The sequence below is a fragment of the Trematomus bernacchii genome, unplaced genomic scaffold (assembly GCF_902827165.1).
Source record: "Trematomus bernacchii unplaced genomic scaffold, fTreBer1.1, whole genome shotgun sequence".
NCBI lineage: Eukaryota > Metazoa > Chordata > Actinopteri > Perciformes > Nototheniidae > Trematomus > Trematomus bernacchii.
In genome coordinates this window covers 804002-821898 of record NW_022987640.1, presented here as the reverse complement: position 1 = coordinate 821898, position 17897 = coordinate 804002, and the positions used below count along the sequence as shown (strand labels likewise).

The 17897-nt window shown below is 39.5% G+C and overlaps 1 protein-coding gene across 1 annotated transcript in view; it reads left to right on the top strand.

Annotated features, from left to right (window-relative positions):
• Positions 1–14137: 14137 nt before the first annotated feature.
• Positions 14138–17897, top strand: part of ift81 (intraflagellar transport 81 homolog) — a gene marked incomplete in the record, with an annotated part of 42844 nt that continues 39084 nt past the window's right edge. The window contains 5 exon segments of the mRNA XM_034133245.1: positions 14138–14560; positions 15408–15511; positions 16147–16327; positions 16414–16503; positions 16757–16822. Coding sequence (XP_033989136.1) covers positions 14417–14560; positions 15408–15511; positions 16147–16327; positions 16414–16503; positions 16757–16822 — 585 coding nt within the window.

Sequence of the window (17897 nt, the reverse complement as noted above, 5' to 3'; positions counted from 1 at the left end):
TGGCTACCAGTCACTTTTAGAATACAATTTAAAATGTTATTGTTTGCATACAAAGCCCTAAACGGTTTAGCCCCACCATACCTGGCAGATCTTTTAAAGCCATACCCACCCACACGGTCACTGAGGTCTGGTGATAGACTCCTTCTGGTCGTCCCTAAATGGAGGTTGAAGCAGCGAGGAGACAGAGCCTTTGCTGTTGCAGCTCCAAACGTATGGAACGAATTGCCCCTCCAGGTTAGACTTGCTCCAACTCTGCCTGTTTGTAAATCTCGTTTAAATACCCACTTCTTTTCCCTTGCATTTACAGACCAGGTGACACTTGTGCTTTTACATTTGGGTTTTTATCTTACTAGTAATTTGTATTGTTTGTACGTCATGTAGGAGAGTTTCTCAGTCTGTGGCTTCTGATCTGGTTTCATCGTCTCGTGTTTTACATTTGTTTCATGTCCTGTCTGTTTTTTATGTATTTATGCTATGTTTTTATACAGTTGTTGATGTACAGCACTTTGTTCAACTCTGTTGTTTTTAAATGTGCTATAGAAATAAAGTGGATTGGATTGGATCATGATCAACGACAATTATAGGGAAATAGAAAATAAAACTGATGATATAACAAAAATACTTTATTAATCTGTGTTTGACGACCAATTGGCAAACATGAAGATGTTAAAAAGTGGTAACATGTTGAAAATAAAACTAATAAAAGTCACAATAAACAACATTTAAGTAAAAATACAGTGAATTAAAAATGATGATTAAATAAATGATTAAATCTTAATAATAGAAATAGGTAGAATAAAGGAAGTAAAGTCAAAATAACGATAAAATGACAATTATCACATTTAAAACAATGACATAGCCTTTTAGAGCTCCTGATACACTTCAAAGGGTTTGACAAGCAATTGATACAAATGTGAAAATAAAATAGATTAAAACAATAAAAAAAGTCATTAAAAAATACAATGAAATGGAAATAAAGATGATAGAGTTATAAAGTACATAATAACCAGACCGCAATGATGTATTTTATTTAAAATCAGATTACGTTCAGACCCTCACAGACCCTCTGTCAGAGAGCAGCACGGCCAAAACACTTCACTTAGTCTCTTTGGATCACTTGCTGTCTCCTCTGGGTTCTGGTTCTGGTTCTGGGGTGTAGAACTGGAACGTGACGCAAACAGGGACCCCGGTGAGGGCGGTGCTTAGAGGGACCTTTAGGGTGGGGGCTGCCGTGGAGAAAGGGTGAGGAAACTCTGGAGGGGGGGAGGCAGAGGCGTCCACATGTGGAAGGACGTTCAGGAGGTCAGCGCTCTGAGAAACGTCCACAAACAGAGCTATGTTTGCTGGGTCTTCAGGGAGGAGAGGGAGGGGGTCTGTGGAGGTCTGAGGGTCCTCTGAGAGGAGAGGAGGGAAGGAGATGAGGAGGGGAGGAGGTGAGGAAGGGAGTGAGGAAGGAGGTTCAGTCTCCTGGACAGGGTGCGTACGGGTGCTGGAAATCCTTGAAAATGCTTGAAATTGTACGAGGTGTTTTCAAGGTTTGAAAAGTGCTTGAATTTTGGGAATGGTGCTTGAATTTGGGATAAAGTGCTTGAAATTGTAAATGCTTTACTTCGCTTTTTAGATTAAAAGAAAATAAAGAAGTCGGAGCGCGCTTAATTGCTCGTTTTTACATAAAACAGCTCCGCTCCGCCTTCCCGCGCAATGCGCGTGACCGGCAAGTGTTTTTGTTACGTGTGAGACCTGGGCATTCTGATGAGAGTGATAGATGACAGTATGCCAGGAGGTTGCCGTTTCAACGAGCGTTGGCTAGCAGAAGACAAATACAAGCCATGGCTAAGACGAGGGTCAAGCGAAGCCCAAGAGTAGCCTCCTGCAAAGTGTGCAACAATAACGATGCAAGAGTCTGCGCTGACGAGCCACACACCACACGAAAGGTACGCCAGAGTAGAGCATTTTAGATTAGGCTATCGTTGCATGTAAAATACATGACACTTTTCTCTGTGCGCGGCAAAACAAGCTCGCCAAAATGGCTTCACTAGTCTGGCAGTATTTTAAGTGTCCGAAAATGACAATAAAATAGCGGTATGCAACGTGTGTGTGAAGCAGAAATCCTGCAGCTCCACCCGCTGTGACGGACCGGTGAGTGGAGCAGAACACACATTAAGAGTTAGACCGAACACACTTAGCTATTTGATCTACCTCTGGAACAAGCTAAACTAGTTATAAATATATTTATTCTTCACTGTCGGGTCGCTCATTACTGGATCAGTGAGCTGCAGGAGATACTGACGGGCTGTCAGGAGAGAGAGAGAGGGGGAGAGAGGAAAAGAGAGCACTTCCGCTAATTTCTCCCGTGTTATTATCCCAAGTTAATGTAAACTTGAATAATGTACTTCATTTGAATGTAATAATTATGTTGGTTGGTTGGTTTCAAACCGTTTGTGGAAGCGCCAGTGAATGAGCCCCATTAACTGAGTTTTAAACATCACTTTAAATGGAAGATCCCCATAGGCCCCGCCCACTCGATCGGATCGGCGATCGGATCGGCGATCGGTATCGGACTGAGAGGCAGAGAGAGCTGGAGTCGACTAAACATCCAGCAGAGAATCCAGGACGGAGAGAAGGAGGTGAAGCTGCTTCAGCAGGAGGTGGAGGCCGTCAATGGCTCTGCTGATAAAGCAGTGGAGGACAGTGAGAAGATGTTCACTGAGCTGATCCGTCTCATGGAGAAAAGAAGCTCTGATGTGAAGCAGCAGCTCAGATCCCAGCAGAAGAGAGAAGTGAGTCGAGTCAAAGAACTTCAGGAGAAGCTGGAGCAGGAGATGGCTGAGCTGAAGAGGAGAGACGCTGAGCTGAAGCTGCTGTCTCACACAGAGGATCACAACCAGTTTCTGCACAGCTACCCCTCACTGTCAGCCCTCAGTGAACCTACACACTCATCCAGCATCAACATCCGTCCTCTGAGCTACTTTGAGGACGTGACGGAGGCCCTGTCAGCAATCAGAGACAAACTACAGGACGTCCTGACAGAGGAATGGACAAACGTCTCACCGACTGAAGTGAAGGTTTTACTGTCAGCAGCAGAGCCCACCACCAGAGCTGGGTTCTTAAAATATTCACAGGAGATCACACTGGATCCAAACACAGCAGAAACACAGCTGGTATTATCTGAGGGGAGCAGAAAAGCAACACACATGAAACAACAACAGTCTTATTCTAGTCACCCAGACAGATTCACTCATTGTTCTCAGGTCCTGAGTAGAGAGAGTCTGACTGGACGTTGTTACTGGGAGGTGGAGTGGAGAGGGGGAGCAGTTTGTGTAGCAGTCGCATACAAGAATATCAGCAGAGCAGGGGAAAGTGGATTTGGAAGCAATGACAAATCTTGGTCCTTAGATTGTGACCAAAACAGTTATTCATTTTCGTCACAACAGTATCCACACTCCCATCTCAGGTCCTCAGTCCTCCAGAGTAGGAGTGTACCTGGATCACAGAGCAGGTATTCTGTCCTTCTACAGCGTCTCTGAAACCATGACTCTCCTCCACAGAGTCCAGACCACATTCACTCAGCCGCTACATGCTGGAGTTTATCTTTATAATGGAGCCACTGCTGAGTTTTGTAAACTCAAATAGCCTGAAGTCATTGGAGGAACTCTTCTACTTCTTAAAGTCACCGTGTGTCCATCAGAGCTGATTGTCCATGTCTTCACTGTGCAGAGATCAGCTGTCAATCAAACATGATGGGATGTGCTTCAACATCTTCTCATGAGTTGTTCTGTAGATGTTGGACTTTCTTCCGGCTCCTTCCTGGGTCTGTGTAGCCATGGAGGCTGTCACTGCTCAGGAGGATCCTTGTTCACCTGAACTGATATGTAAACTTTGCTCTAAATATGTGTTGGATATTTCTTTTGATTCATGTTGTTGTTTCTCTTGTAATGCACGAGTCTTCAGAGAGAAAGCAGCAGAGCTTCTTTTATTGTGCACATTTTATTCTGGCCACTTTCTAAATCAACAGAGACATTTATAATCACATGTATTATTCTGACAGATTAAATGTTATTGTTGCCCAAATTAACTAACAAATGAGTTCCCAGATGGTTATAACACTTATTTCATCATAACATGTTTATTTAAAATGATATTACTTCCTGTCATGATCATAATCAATAAGTACATCATTTATTATTCTGCTGTAAATAGCTTTGAGTCTTTGCTTGGGAAATACATTGTATAATATTACAGTTATTGTTTTGCAGACTAATTGTTGTTGTTGTTGTTGTCCAAATAGAAAGTGGGTACTCTGATGTTTTATAGAACATAACTTATCATGATAATAATCAATAAGGAAATCATGTGTGATTCTGTTTGAAATAGCTGAGATGAAACACATGTATGGTGTGGATAAAGTGAAACTGATCATGAAATCATTGAACAGACTTTACTGATGGGATGTGTGATCAAATGAAATGTTTGGATCATTAATAAAGGTTTGTCTTTCAAAAACAAAAACAGGATGTTCTTCTTGTGTTATGTCCAAGGTGCCGTACGAAGCTGATGGAGAACATGTGGAAGTGATCTGAGACGAATGAAGCTCAGCGCAAGTTCAACCAGGAAGACCGTCTTTACTCATTCATTCACTATGTCCATGTTACTACTCTCTCTCCTCTCAATAAGTGATCGGGGGCGTCACTCCCCAGTTTAACCAATCACTTCGCTCTATTCTCACAAGCCTATCATAGCGCTCCGCTAACCCTTTTAAATCTGCTCTCCCCTCTGACAGCTGTCATTTCAGGTGACTCGACGCAACCCTCCTCCACCCCTTTTCACCTCCTGTCCCTCTGAATCCAGGGTCAAGCTAAGCCCCTCCCCTTCAGACCGACCCCAACTATCCATTCACCACCACCAGTGTCCAGACCCCGGGGGGTTTCATCGGATCGGTTCTCCCCTCCCGAATGATACTCCTGCACAACGGGGCCTAATCGCCAAAACTCCATTACATTCATTTGTGTATTCCTGGCAATAAATATGTATTCTTCTTACATCAAAACAGTCTCTCCTGATTGAATAACTGAGTTTCCTCCTGAAACAAAGCACAGTGTTCATCATCACTCAGTCTGTCCCCTCCCTCATGCTAGTGGAGCCACACCACACTAATAGCACCGCATAAGCGCGCCGCATTTTCGGCTCAGTTGAGACACCCTCCGCAAGATGAGGCCCCCTCCGCAAGATGAGGCCCCACGCAGTCTGCATGATCGGCCTGTAGGGAGGGACGGCCCTGCTTATTAGCTGGCCCTAACGTGTAAAGTTATACAAGCATTTTGTACCAGTGCTTTTCACAAGTAGACTCTTGCAGGCCAGAGTAGCTGGAGTGATTCAACAACAACAAAAAGACATATCTGAGAAGAAGAAGAAGAAGAAGAAGAAGAAGATTCAACTTATTGTCATTACGTACTACAGGTACTATGTGTGGATGATGTGTTCAAAGCTAAAATGTGAATGCAAAAGTCTTAAAGATACTGTTACAGCAGAATTGAACTAGTTCCAGATAACTGTTATGTTAAATGCAGTATAACAGCCAAATGTTTAAAGCTATTAAAAAAAAAGGGCAATGTGATATTCATGTGATATTGTGCTCTCAGTATAACTGCGCCGCCCTGCTGTCTACACAGGAGATAGATACACTAGCAGTGATGAAGTGCACAGTAAGCATGTATAACGTGTGTGAGCCAGCACTGGTTAATAAACCCTGTTAACGTCCGGCAAGTTGAGTCTTTCATGTACAATCACAACATGGAAACATTACAAGTGATCAGGACGAACAGATAGAGGAAAAGGAAAAGACAGTTCACTGAAGACACCAGGAGGGTCAGAGCAGGAGGAAGCCAGGAGGAGATGAAGACATTAGTGAAGAAGAAGAAATGTATGTGAGGAATAAAGATGAAGTATCAGAAAGAGGGACAGAGGCAGTGATCAGGAGGCAGAGGAGACTCCAGCTGGACCACATGGTATGTTCTTATTCTCCTTACATATTCCATTACAGCAGCACAATCTAGCGGCTCTTAGTATTGACAAATATTTATTGAAATGAGATGGGTGATGTCATGTGTGTACTTCATTATAACTAAGTACTTTTACTGTACTTACAGTAAACAGAATTCTAGAGTATCATGAGTACTTTCTGCTGTTTTATACTATATGTTAGTTTGTTTCTCTTGTGCATTAAGAACACTTGTGTTAGGCCATGATTTAACAATAAATAGGTTTTATATACAGTATAAAATACCACCCTGGCATGACCTCTTGCCCCCATGGATGTATAATAAGAACTGGATACAGCGTGGGAGGCGGGGCCTCATTCATTCCTATGAGAGTTGCTCATTCGCGCATGATGATAAAATGGCCCAACTTTTGAGAGAGCGAAACGTCACAGATTACCCGGCATGCCTGAGAAGTACCCGTATGTGCGCTCATAGCGCATGCGCAACTTTAACCATGCCCCCCAAAATGCTCGTTCACATCAAGCACGTCAATTTGCGTACACGTAACAGCACCGCACGTTCATGACAGCATGGTAATGGTTTGTTATTATGATAGATTTGATATTAACGAGGCGGCAGTTAGCAGCTAGCGGTTAGCTAGTAATTATGCTAATTTACACATCAATCGTTATGTACTTTTATATTACGCTGTAACAGGATCTAGTGATATCCAAGCAACAGAGCTTCATTTAGCATGAAAGAATTATTGCACTGTATATATATATATATATATATATGTATATATATACAGTGCAATAAGCTTCTTAGTGCAATAAGAAGCTACAGGGACGTTAATCTACGTCGGTAATATTAACTTTATTTAATACAACATTTACGGTACAAGATTTAATTATACAGCCCATGTCGTATAATATTTTACAAATTATGAATTACAGCAAACATGTGCAATATATCCATTATTACAGCTCCGTGGGCTGGCAGTAAGGCGATATGGGTCCGTTCTTATTGTACATCCATGGGTAAAGATAAACGCATGTACTAGTGCTGAACACGTAACATGAACGTGCCGGGCGGCGCGGTCCCGTGGGTTAGATGCGCGTTCATAATGCAGAGGGAAATAACTCTCAGAATAACGTTATTAGCACATTTTTACAACTTGAGGAACGAATGTTTTTAATAAGGGCTATACAAGTGTTCATACTGGGTAGTTTATTTAGTTTAAAAAAAATTATCCAACGATTTACAGACCACTCTTTCCCCATGTAAGTCAATGGGAAAAAGTGTTTCCGGGTCTGGCAACCAAAAGGAAGTGTAGTACCGCCGTTTGGCCAGCACGAATATTTTCATCTGAGTCCGGTGCACTTCCTGGGGGCTTGCTTGCCCCCCATTTGCCACCCCATGTAAAATGTTCTAGAACCGCTGTAGGTACCATATGTGTTCGGCCTACCAGATGTGTTCGGGGTCCGTTACGCTTACCAATGACGTCACGCATTGGCTGTACGGTAACCCAAGAGGACATTTTACACGGTCAAATTCCGAATGTATTGAAACTCCAGACTCAACGTAAGAGCTTGAGCCTCTTCGGGGGGTGCTAACATTTAAACATACACTTCATTCTTTACTTTGCCGTTATTATATGTAGAAGATATTACTTTTTTCTCCGTCATGTTGTTTCCATAGCAACAACTTCAAAATAAAAGCATCTAAATAGATTTGTGTTCTACACACCAAATACGTTATTTGAACACCCCTCTCGATCGATTTACAAGAAAAATTAGTATGGCCCGCCCTAATACACCAACGCAGTTTTTTAAAGATATACATTTTTCAACACAGAATCATTTGCCAAATTACACCATATCCAATCATTTTACGAGTCAGAAAATGCTATCTGTTCATTGCAGTTATTGTTTATTGAATTAGATTACCATGAGCTCAACATAATTATGTAGAGTACAAGTCCACAGCCAAGAAAATGTTATTTGCATATCATTTTATTTATGAATATGGAATTATGGAATTCTAACACTGGAATTTGTTATTATTTACTATAACTTTATTATATTATTCGGGTACAGCCCTACTGTACCAAAATATCCGAATATTCGTTCGTTGGAGTACTATTCGGGTTTCAATTTCGTTATTCAGATATTCGTTTTTGGTTTTTTTCCCCGTTTTTTTTTTCAAATTGAATTTATTGAAATCTCCAATATCAACGTAAGAGCTTGTGCCTCTTCGGGGGGTGCTAACACTTAACCATAAACGTTATCGTTTACTTTCTCCGTCTTTATATGTAGATATTACTTTTCTCCGTTAATCTCTGTCACGTTGTTTCCAAAACAACAACAACTTCCTGTCAACTGCGCTAACTCTCCTTCAAAATAAAAGCATGTCCATAAATAGGACATGCCAAATTACACTTAACACATAGCCTATACAACTGCAATGAATGTAACAAACACAATGCGATATCCTTTTCAATTTCAAAGAACACAAATTGGGTTACATTAACAAATAACTATAAAACAACAATACTGTAGAATAACAAAATGAATGCCGTGAATACACTGAAATACACGTGTTGAAGCGGTTCGCTGCTGATTACTACGATTCCGTACAGCCAATCACAATGGGTGACGTCATTGGTAAGCGACGGACCCCGAACACATATGGTAGGGCGAACACATATGGTACTGACACCGCCACTGCCCAGAATCCACTTTAAAGTTAATAAAAGCAGCAATTACTCACAAACACAAGGAGAAAAGCTTCTACTTTACACCACTGTTTGGTTGTAGAACTCTTTATATATATATATATATATATATATATATATTTTTTTTTTTTTTTTTTTTTTATTGAACATTTTTTTAAACATACAAAAGCTCGGTGAGGATATCATCAACTTATCAACATAAGTTCAAGACATTCATTCACAATAAGACAAAAAAACATAACTAATACATCCAGTAAGAGCCAGGGGGAAAGAAAAAAGCATAAAGGCACAAAAACATTTAAGAGGCATTAAGCTTACTTAAAATAATAACCATTTGGAAATGTCATTGCAAATCTTTATAGACAGGTTACAAGATTGTATTTTTCTAAGGGACAGAAAAAAGGACTTGAACTCATTTATGAAACAGGGAAAGGAGGGCTTGCCTCCTCTCCATTTACTACAATGTAAATGGTATTTACCCAAAATAATAATTATATTTACCAAATCAGAAATGGGAGAGTCCAAATTATCAATATAATATAAAATGTGATATATTTTGAAGGCCGGAATATTTGTTAATTTAAGTAACAACCAATCTCTCACATTCGACCAAAACAATTCAGAAAAGGGGCAAGAGAAAAATAAATGTTCCAACGATTCATCAGATAAATTACAAAAGGAACATGGTTCCACTTCAAATTTAAATCTTGAATTTAAAAAAGTAGAAACCGGGTAGATTTTATGAACAATTTTAAAATGAGTTTCTTTTTCTTTAGGGGAAATAGGCCATTTTATAAAATCAGATAGAGCTTTTTCCATTACAGATAAAGTGTCTAAATCGGTCACTTGAGGAAATAAGCCTCTGTTAAAATTGTGAAAAATGTGGGATTTCAGGGAAGCATTAATAGATTTGTTATTCTTAAGAGTATCGCCAATAATTTCCAAATTAGGTAAAACTGATACAACATTTGAGTACAGTAAAGTATTATGAATCATTCCAATAAGTGGTACAGGAATTGCTTTACAGATTTTGTTATAATCTTTAGCAGTACACGTTATATTGTATTTCGTTGAAAAGGCCAAAAAATCTAGCAGTTTACCATTGCAATCTAGTAAATCTCTAACAAACAAAATACCCCTCTCATGCCAATCACTCCTAAACAAGGATTTTCTGTTTATGATAATCACTCTATTGTTCCATAACGTAGATCCATGAGGAGAAAAATTGTGGGTAAATATCATCTTCCAATAATGAAGTATCTGCTTATGAAAATTTGACAATTTGGTCGGAATCTTATTAACCTCAAAATCACATTTTAAAAGAAAATCAAACCCTCCTAGACGTTTAAATATGGCCTTTGGAATATGGAACCACATGGATTCTGGCTGGGACAAAAAGGCTTTCAACCATTTTATTTTAATTGTTCCAATCATCGATTCAAAGTCTAAAGCTTTAATTCCGCCTTTATCATATTCTTTAACAAGCTGTGACTTTTTAATGTAGTGAGTTTTATTTCTCCACAAGAATTGGAAAATAATTGAGTTGGCTTTTTTTATATTAGCCGAAGAGACAAAACATGAGTGGCATGGATAAATAAGTTTAGATATACCTTCTGCTTTAGTAAGAAGAACTCTGCCAAAAATAGTAAGATCTCTAGTTAACCAACGACTGAGAGATTTCTTCATATCTGTGATACGGTTACAAATATTAAGATCTTCTCTCCTGATATCATTTTTAGATAATGTTATTCCCAAATATTTCACCTCAGGTACCACTCTAATAGAGTCAATAGTGGAATCATCACATGAATGGATAGGGAGTAATTCACATTTTGAAAGATTAAGAGATAACCCTGATGCTTTTGAAAAAATTGAAATTGTGTTAAGAGTTTCCTTTACCATGGATTTATTCTTTAGGAAAATGGATGTGTCATCCGCAAATTGACTAATTTTGAACTCTTTGTCAAAGAGGGTAATGCCTAATATTTTGTGATTCTTTATAATAAGCGTTGTTAATACTTGGGTGGTCAGAATAAATAATTTGGGGGAAATAGGACAACCCTGTCGAATACCACGTAAAACCTTAAACCTAGGGCTCATTCCAGGGTTCAAAGATACAGAACTATAAATGTCCGAGTAGAGCATCCTAATTATGTTGCAGAAATGTTCACCAAAACCCAGAAATGTCAGAGTTTCCATTAAAAAGGAATGTTCAACAGTATCAAAAGCCTTGTAAAAATCCAGAAATAGTACGAGACCTTCAGTATCAATAAACTCCTGGTAATCAAGCATATCCAATATCAGTCTGGTATGGTTATGAATACTTCTGCCCTTTATAAAGGCTGATTGACATTCATCTATTAGTTGATTCAGACCCGAGTTTAACCTGTTAGCATAAACATGTGCTAAAAGTTTGTAATCATTACATAACAGGGTAATAGGTCTCCAATTATCCAACAAAAGATTATTTTTATTTGGTTTTGGAATTAAGGTAATAAGGCCATGTTTCATGGTTGGCGAAAGGTTTCCTGCTGAAATGCAATCTGTGAACGCCTTATAAAGCATTTCTCGCACATCTGACCAAAAACATTTATAAAACTCTATGGTTAAACCATCCAGCCCTGGTGATTTGCCACCAGACATTTGCAGTAATGCACTATCTAATTCTTCAATTTTTAGTCCATCGTCCATATACTGTTTAAAAGAATAATCTATTGTCTTTTTGAATTCTGTAATTTTACTAAAAAAGTTATCACAATTTTCTTTAGAAAACTTTGAGTTATATAAATTGCTATAAAAAAAGTCTAATTTCTTCATTTATCTGGTCTTGATTTTCAATAGTGACATCATTAATAATCAGTTTTTGGATTTTCTTTTTCACTTGTCTTTGCTTTTCAAGATTGAAGAAATAAGAAGTGTTTTTCTCTCCTTGCTCAATCCATCGGGCTCTCGAACGAATAAAAGCTCCCTTTGCTTTTTCCAAATACATGTTGTCTAATTGAGTTTGTAAATTGTTCAGTTGAATTTGCTCATCCAATGATAACTCAGCTTTAAGGCATAAATTATTAATTGCACTTGTCATCTCTTGTTGTTTTTGTTTCTTTAATCTAGAAGAGTATTTACAGGATTTTATCGCAATCTGTCTCACACTAAATTTAAACCATTCCCATTTACTGAGAGATGACATATCCAAAGCCAGAGTTTCTTTTATCAGTTGTTTGATCTCTCTACAAAAATCTGCATTCTCCAAAAGACTATTATTGAATTTCCATATAGGGTTAAGATTGGGACTGAAGTTGCATAGTAAAAAGGACAAAGAGATGACACAGTGATCCGTCAGAGGTGATGCTGAAATGTCACACTTTGAGACATTATTAGTTAAACTAGTAGAGATTAACCAATAATCGAGCCTAGAGCACTGACCATTGTTAGAAGAGTTAAACCAGGTATATTGTGATTTTGAGGGATTATTTATTCTCCAAACATCAGTTAAATTAAGTTTAGAGGCCAAGTGAATAATAGAATCATTAAAATTATGACATTGTCCCCTTAAAGGAAGACGATCTAACCACTCATCAGGAACTACATTAAGATCCCCTCCGATTATAATCTTATCAGTCATATAAAGTGCTTTCCATTCCTCTAATTTTTGGCACAAGATTGAAAGAAAATTATTGTTTTGAATCTTTCTGTTATACCCATAAACACACACCAGTATGTAATTAGACCCATTCACATCAGTCACAACCATTAGCCAATGACCGTTTGTATCACTCCTGTGGTCAATTATATTTCCAGGTAACCTGTTAAATAAAATCATCACTCCAGCCGAATGTGTTGTTCCATGGCTGAAAAAAATGTTGTCTCCCCATTGTACTTTCCAGAACTTAGTGTCTGCCTCTGCAGAATGAGTTTCTTGCAGAAAAACACAATTTGCTTTTTGTTCCTTACAAAAAAGAAAAATTGCCTTACGTTTCACATTGTTTTTTAGCCCCCTAGCATTTAAGGATATGAAAGATAACATTGAAAGAGCAAAGATAGAATCTTTAAGAAAATGCGCAAAGGAATGTTATATCGATGCGCAGGAGTGAGTAACGTAGCCCTTAACAAACATATTTAGTGCAATAGCTCACAACATTTTGAATATAACCTGAGACAAGTCCAATCAAACACTCAAACTGAGAACTTCAGCATACCTACTGAGGACAGAAAACCTGCTCCCTGTCCTTCCAGTTAATTACTGCAGTGTTTTTCACTTTATTCCGGGTCCACTCTTTTGTTGTCAATCAGCGCGAAGCCTTCCTTCAAAAAGGCTCTCTTCCCCTTTCTCCTGGCTTCTTGAACCAGTGGCCACAGCTTGGAGCGAGCCTCCCGGTCCTCCTTGGAGAAATCCTCTTTGAAACGAATGTGCATCTCGCTGCAGACTCTCGCATCTTTGGACTTTTTCCAGATCTCGTCACGAACAGTCCTCATCCCGAACTGAATGATGATTGACCGCGGTGTGTTGTTGGAAGTAGCTGCATTACCCTTCATACCCAGCCGATGGACAGTGTCCACTGAGTCACGCAGCTTCTCCACAGACAGCGGAACAACTCTTGTGAGTATCCCGATCACAGCTTCTCTTGTGTTTTCTCCTTCTTTTTCAGGCAGACCATTCATCCTCAGATTCCACCTCCGTTTGTAGCGGGCTTGCTCCTCGCCAGACTTACGTAGTAAAGTGTTATCTTTTAGAAGATCATCAAACTTTTTCTGAAGAGCAGAAATGTCTTTCTTATTTTCTTTAGCTGCTTCAGTGTTTGCTTCAATGCGTTTTTCAAACTTTCTTAACAGCTCTGTCTGTTCATCCATTTTTCCGGATAAGACTTGAATTGCCTGGAGAATGGTGCTGTTGCTATCCTCTGCCATTTGTGTTTCGCCGTGAACCTTCGATTTCTTTGGATTCGGTCCTTTAGTTGGTGTGTGGTCCCGATTTATTTTGTGTCCCTTAGAGTTGTCCGCTTCCATGTCCTCAATATCCGAGTCGTCACACGCCTCACGGAGAACTTTTAAGTTGTAATCGTGGTCGGTCATGCTAGCAGGCACTTTATGTCAAAAGTGTTGGTAACTGGAGAATTAAAGTAAAATGTGACTATTTAAGCTTCTATAATAACTTAAAGTGTATCATGAATAAGCTATTGCCTGTCAGTTTTACAGTCAAGGACTAAAATCTAAACTTTTTCTACGAGCCTGCAACGTTGTTACTTCTCACTCCGCCATCTTCCCGCGGATCTACTCTTTATATATGAACAGTCTAAAGTTGAATTTAGTGACGCATGTTGCGTGTGCGCATATTCAGCGCAACCGAACTCTCTCTAATCATACTGTCAACGCTGCTTCCGGTTAGCAACCAATCCGCGACGCCTCCCTGGTTACCATGGTGACGACAACTCTGCTAACTTGTCTGTTCGCTAACTAGTCAGTGAAAGAAACAACAACAGCGAAATAAGACACGGATTGTAAACTTGACTGTAATATTTGTAAGTAGTTGTTTGCTACCGTCACCAGGGAGTCGGGTGGATTTATTTGTAAAACATTTATTTGCAGGTTAAATGGCTTGTTAGTCGACGTCAGAGAGCTAGGTAGCTTAAGCTAAGCGTTAGCTCGGAGGCTAATCCAGAACACAAGAGGATTCAGTTGTTAAGTTAGTTGTATATCCTCCAAGATGAGTGAGCAACTGAGGTTCATCGTGGAGCAGCTCAACAGAGAGCCGTTCAAGAAGAGCTTTAACCTGATCACGTTTGACTCTCTGGACCCCATGCAGCTGCTGCAGATCCTCAACGATGTTCTGGCTGAAATAGACCCAAAGGTGAGAGACTAGCTTCAATAAGAACCTGCTCTGCTCAGTACAGATGTGTTTATTGTGCAAAAGGTTGCATACTATCAGTCTGTGTGTGGTTTTCTTGAATGAATCTGAACTAATGTGTCTGCATAAAAACAGGATAATATAATAACCATCAAAATATAATACAGTGAAAAGATCCATTCAGCATGACGAGGACTATTACTTTTGATACCTAGGTACATTTAGCAGATAATACATCTTCTGTACTTTATATCTTTTTTCTGTAATGGTCATTGTGCAGGATGAGTAGACGTTTTTTGCTTTAAGTATATTTTGATGCTAATACTTGTGTATTTTTACTAAAGTCACATTTTGAAATCAGGACTTTTACTAGTAGTGGAGTATTTTAAGACCATGGTATTGGTACTTTTACTTAAGTAAAGGATCGGAGTACTTCTTCCACCTCTGGCTATTTGCTGCAACTTATAGGTGGACATAATTACGTGCATTGACACAAGTACTGTACCTAAGTACACATTGAACTACTTGTACTTTACTTGAGTATCTGCATTTTCTGAGACTTCTACTCCACTGCATCCCAGAGGCAACTCTTTGTGTGTGCAGTAATGGGGCTGGAGAAGTGTGTATTATACTCATTTATGACACAATATTCTAAAGTTGCCCTATACGCACTTGTATAAAAAAAGATTTAGTATTTTGTCATTTAACTTCTGCTGCTTGACTTAAGGATGAATGATCTCTAATGAAATAAACATTAGCTGCAGAAGAGGTGCAGCCGTTTCAATGAATCCTGTCCTAGTGCAACGTTCTTTACTGACATACCTCTTCCACCTTCCCTTTCTGTCTTCAGCATGCTATGGATATCCGTGAAGAACTGCCTGAACAAACCATAAGGAGAATGTGTGCTCTGCTGGGGATGCTGAAGTACAAACCTCCTGGCAACCCGTCTGATGTGTGAGTTAAAACATCCAACCAGAACTCAACCAACCACACCTCATTCAGTGACTCACCTCACACCCACTCCCACCTGTTACTCTGCAGTGAGCATCTCATATGGGCCACCATCTCTAACCAGTGAGCTATCAGGCGTCCCTTTTGTATTATTTATTATAATGTACATATTTGTATAGAGAACTGCACAATAATTCAAATGCCTTTGGAGATAAGCAAATGAAAGCACTTTGTATATCTTTTTCAACAGCAACTAAGCCAATAACATCTGTTAAAGGAAAGAAACATCACATTTCTCCATGTAAACGTTTAGCTTTTTTGATGCACATGCAAAAACACTGGTTTGGCAGATTTTAAGTTATTGTTCTTGCTGGATTTCTTGATGATCTGAATTGGTATCTTCATGGTTGTTTGCATTTATTGTAAGTCACTTTGGGTAAAAGCCTCAGCTAAGACAGACAGACAGACAGACAGACGGACAGACAGACGGACGGACGGACGGACGGACGGACGGACGGACGGACGGACGGACGGACCGGACGGACGGACGGACGGACGGACGAATGAATGTACAGTTTGTAAGAGTAATGTTTTACGGTCCTAGTGATATATCCTTTGCTTCTCTCCTGGTGTTGCAGGAGCAGCTTCCGGCAGGGTCTGGTGAGCGGCAGTACGCCCGTGGTTCACCCCATCCTGCACTGGCTGCTGCAGAGACTCCCTGAGCTGAAGAAGAGAGCCTACCTCGCTCGCTTCCTGGTCAAACTGGAGGTGCCCGCAGAGTTCCTGCAGGATGACGTCATCAACGATACCTCTCACCAGGTCGGCAACATATCTCACATTACATTTCCTAGTTTTAGAAATAACCTTAAGAAGCAGAAGAAGTCATTCATGTTGTGTGTCTACAGTATGAGGAGCTGGTGGAGAGTTTTAAGACGTATCATAAGGAGTGTGAGCTGCTGAGGACTTCAGGCTTCTCCACAGCAGAAATCAGGAGGGTGAGAAACACTTGAGGACTCTTTACCATCTATTAAGCAATCTTTCATGCAAGAAAATACTCTTTCAGTCTCTCAAATATAGAGATGTGTTGCTTTTTATTTCAGATATTAAAGTGAATATCTTTGCGTGCGTGCGTACAGGCGGTACAACAAACTCATTTTGATTAATATGTTCAGTTTTATTATGTTATTTAGCTTCTGAAGTTTAGTTGATAACCCAATCTCACATGATCCCTCTTTTATCCAACGACAGGACATCGGTGCGATGGAGGAAGAGAAGGACCAACTCATCAAGCGTGTGGACAGGCTGAAGAAGAGGGTGAGTCAAACTAAATGCTCTGAAGGCTTTGGGATTTACTGAGGAATGAAAACATGACCCCAGGCATAACTACCAGCTTCTCTGATAGAGCTGCCAGGCTGTGAAGTAATGAGCTGTTTATCAAAGCCTGGCCAAAAGGTCAAACCTGACTCTGGTGGAGAGGTGTCTGGGTATTTCTGCTCTGCATGTGCCAGCCTGTTATGGTGCAGCAGAGATGGCAAAAGTACACGCATCCTTTACTCGAGTAGAAGTACAGATACTCTTGTTTAAAAATACTCTGGTAAAAGTAGAAGTACTGACTAAACTTCTTTACTCAAGTGAAAGTAAAGAGGGCTTTGAAATGTACTTCAGTAAAAAGTACCCATAACTAGCAGCTGTTTTAAAGAGTACCTGACCTCCCTTTATATTAATAGAACAATAATGTCATTGTTAGCTAATGAATGTTTCCATGCTGAACAACGGCAACATGACAACGTTTTCATTGGTCCCTCTTCTTTAGAGAAGACCAGGAAATGATGGATACACGGATCGTGTTCAAATCAATAGGCACGCAATGACTCTAAATAATAATGATCACGCCACCAAACACACATTCAAACTAAAGGAACCAGCCTGTTTGGGAAATGTAAGAAGTAGAAAGTACAGGTATTTGGGTTCAACATGTAAGAAGTAGAAAGTACAGGTATTTGGGTTCAACATGTAAGAAGTAGAAAGTACAGGTATTTGAGTTCAACATGTAAGAAGTAGAAAGTACAGGTATTTGTGTTCAAAATGTAAGAAGTAGAAAGTACAGGTATTTGGGTTCAACATGTAAGAAGTAGAAAGTACAGGGATTTGTGTTCAAAATGTAAGAAGTAGAAAGTACAGGTATTTGTGTTCAAAATGTAAGAAGTAGAAAGTACAGGTATTTGTGTTCAAAATGTAACAAGTAGAAAGTACAGGTATTTGGGTTCAAAATGTAAGAAGTAGAAAGTACAGGTATTTGTGTTCAACATGTAAGAAGTAGAAAGTACAGGTATTTGTGTTCAAAATGTAAGAAGTAGAAAGTACAGGTATTTGTGTTCAAAATGTAAGA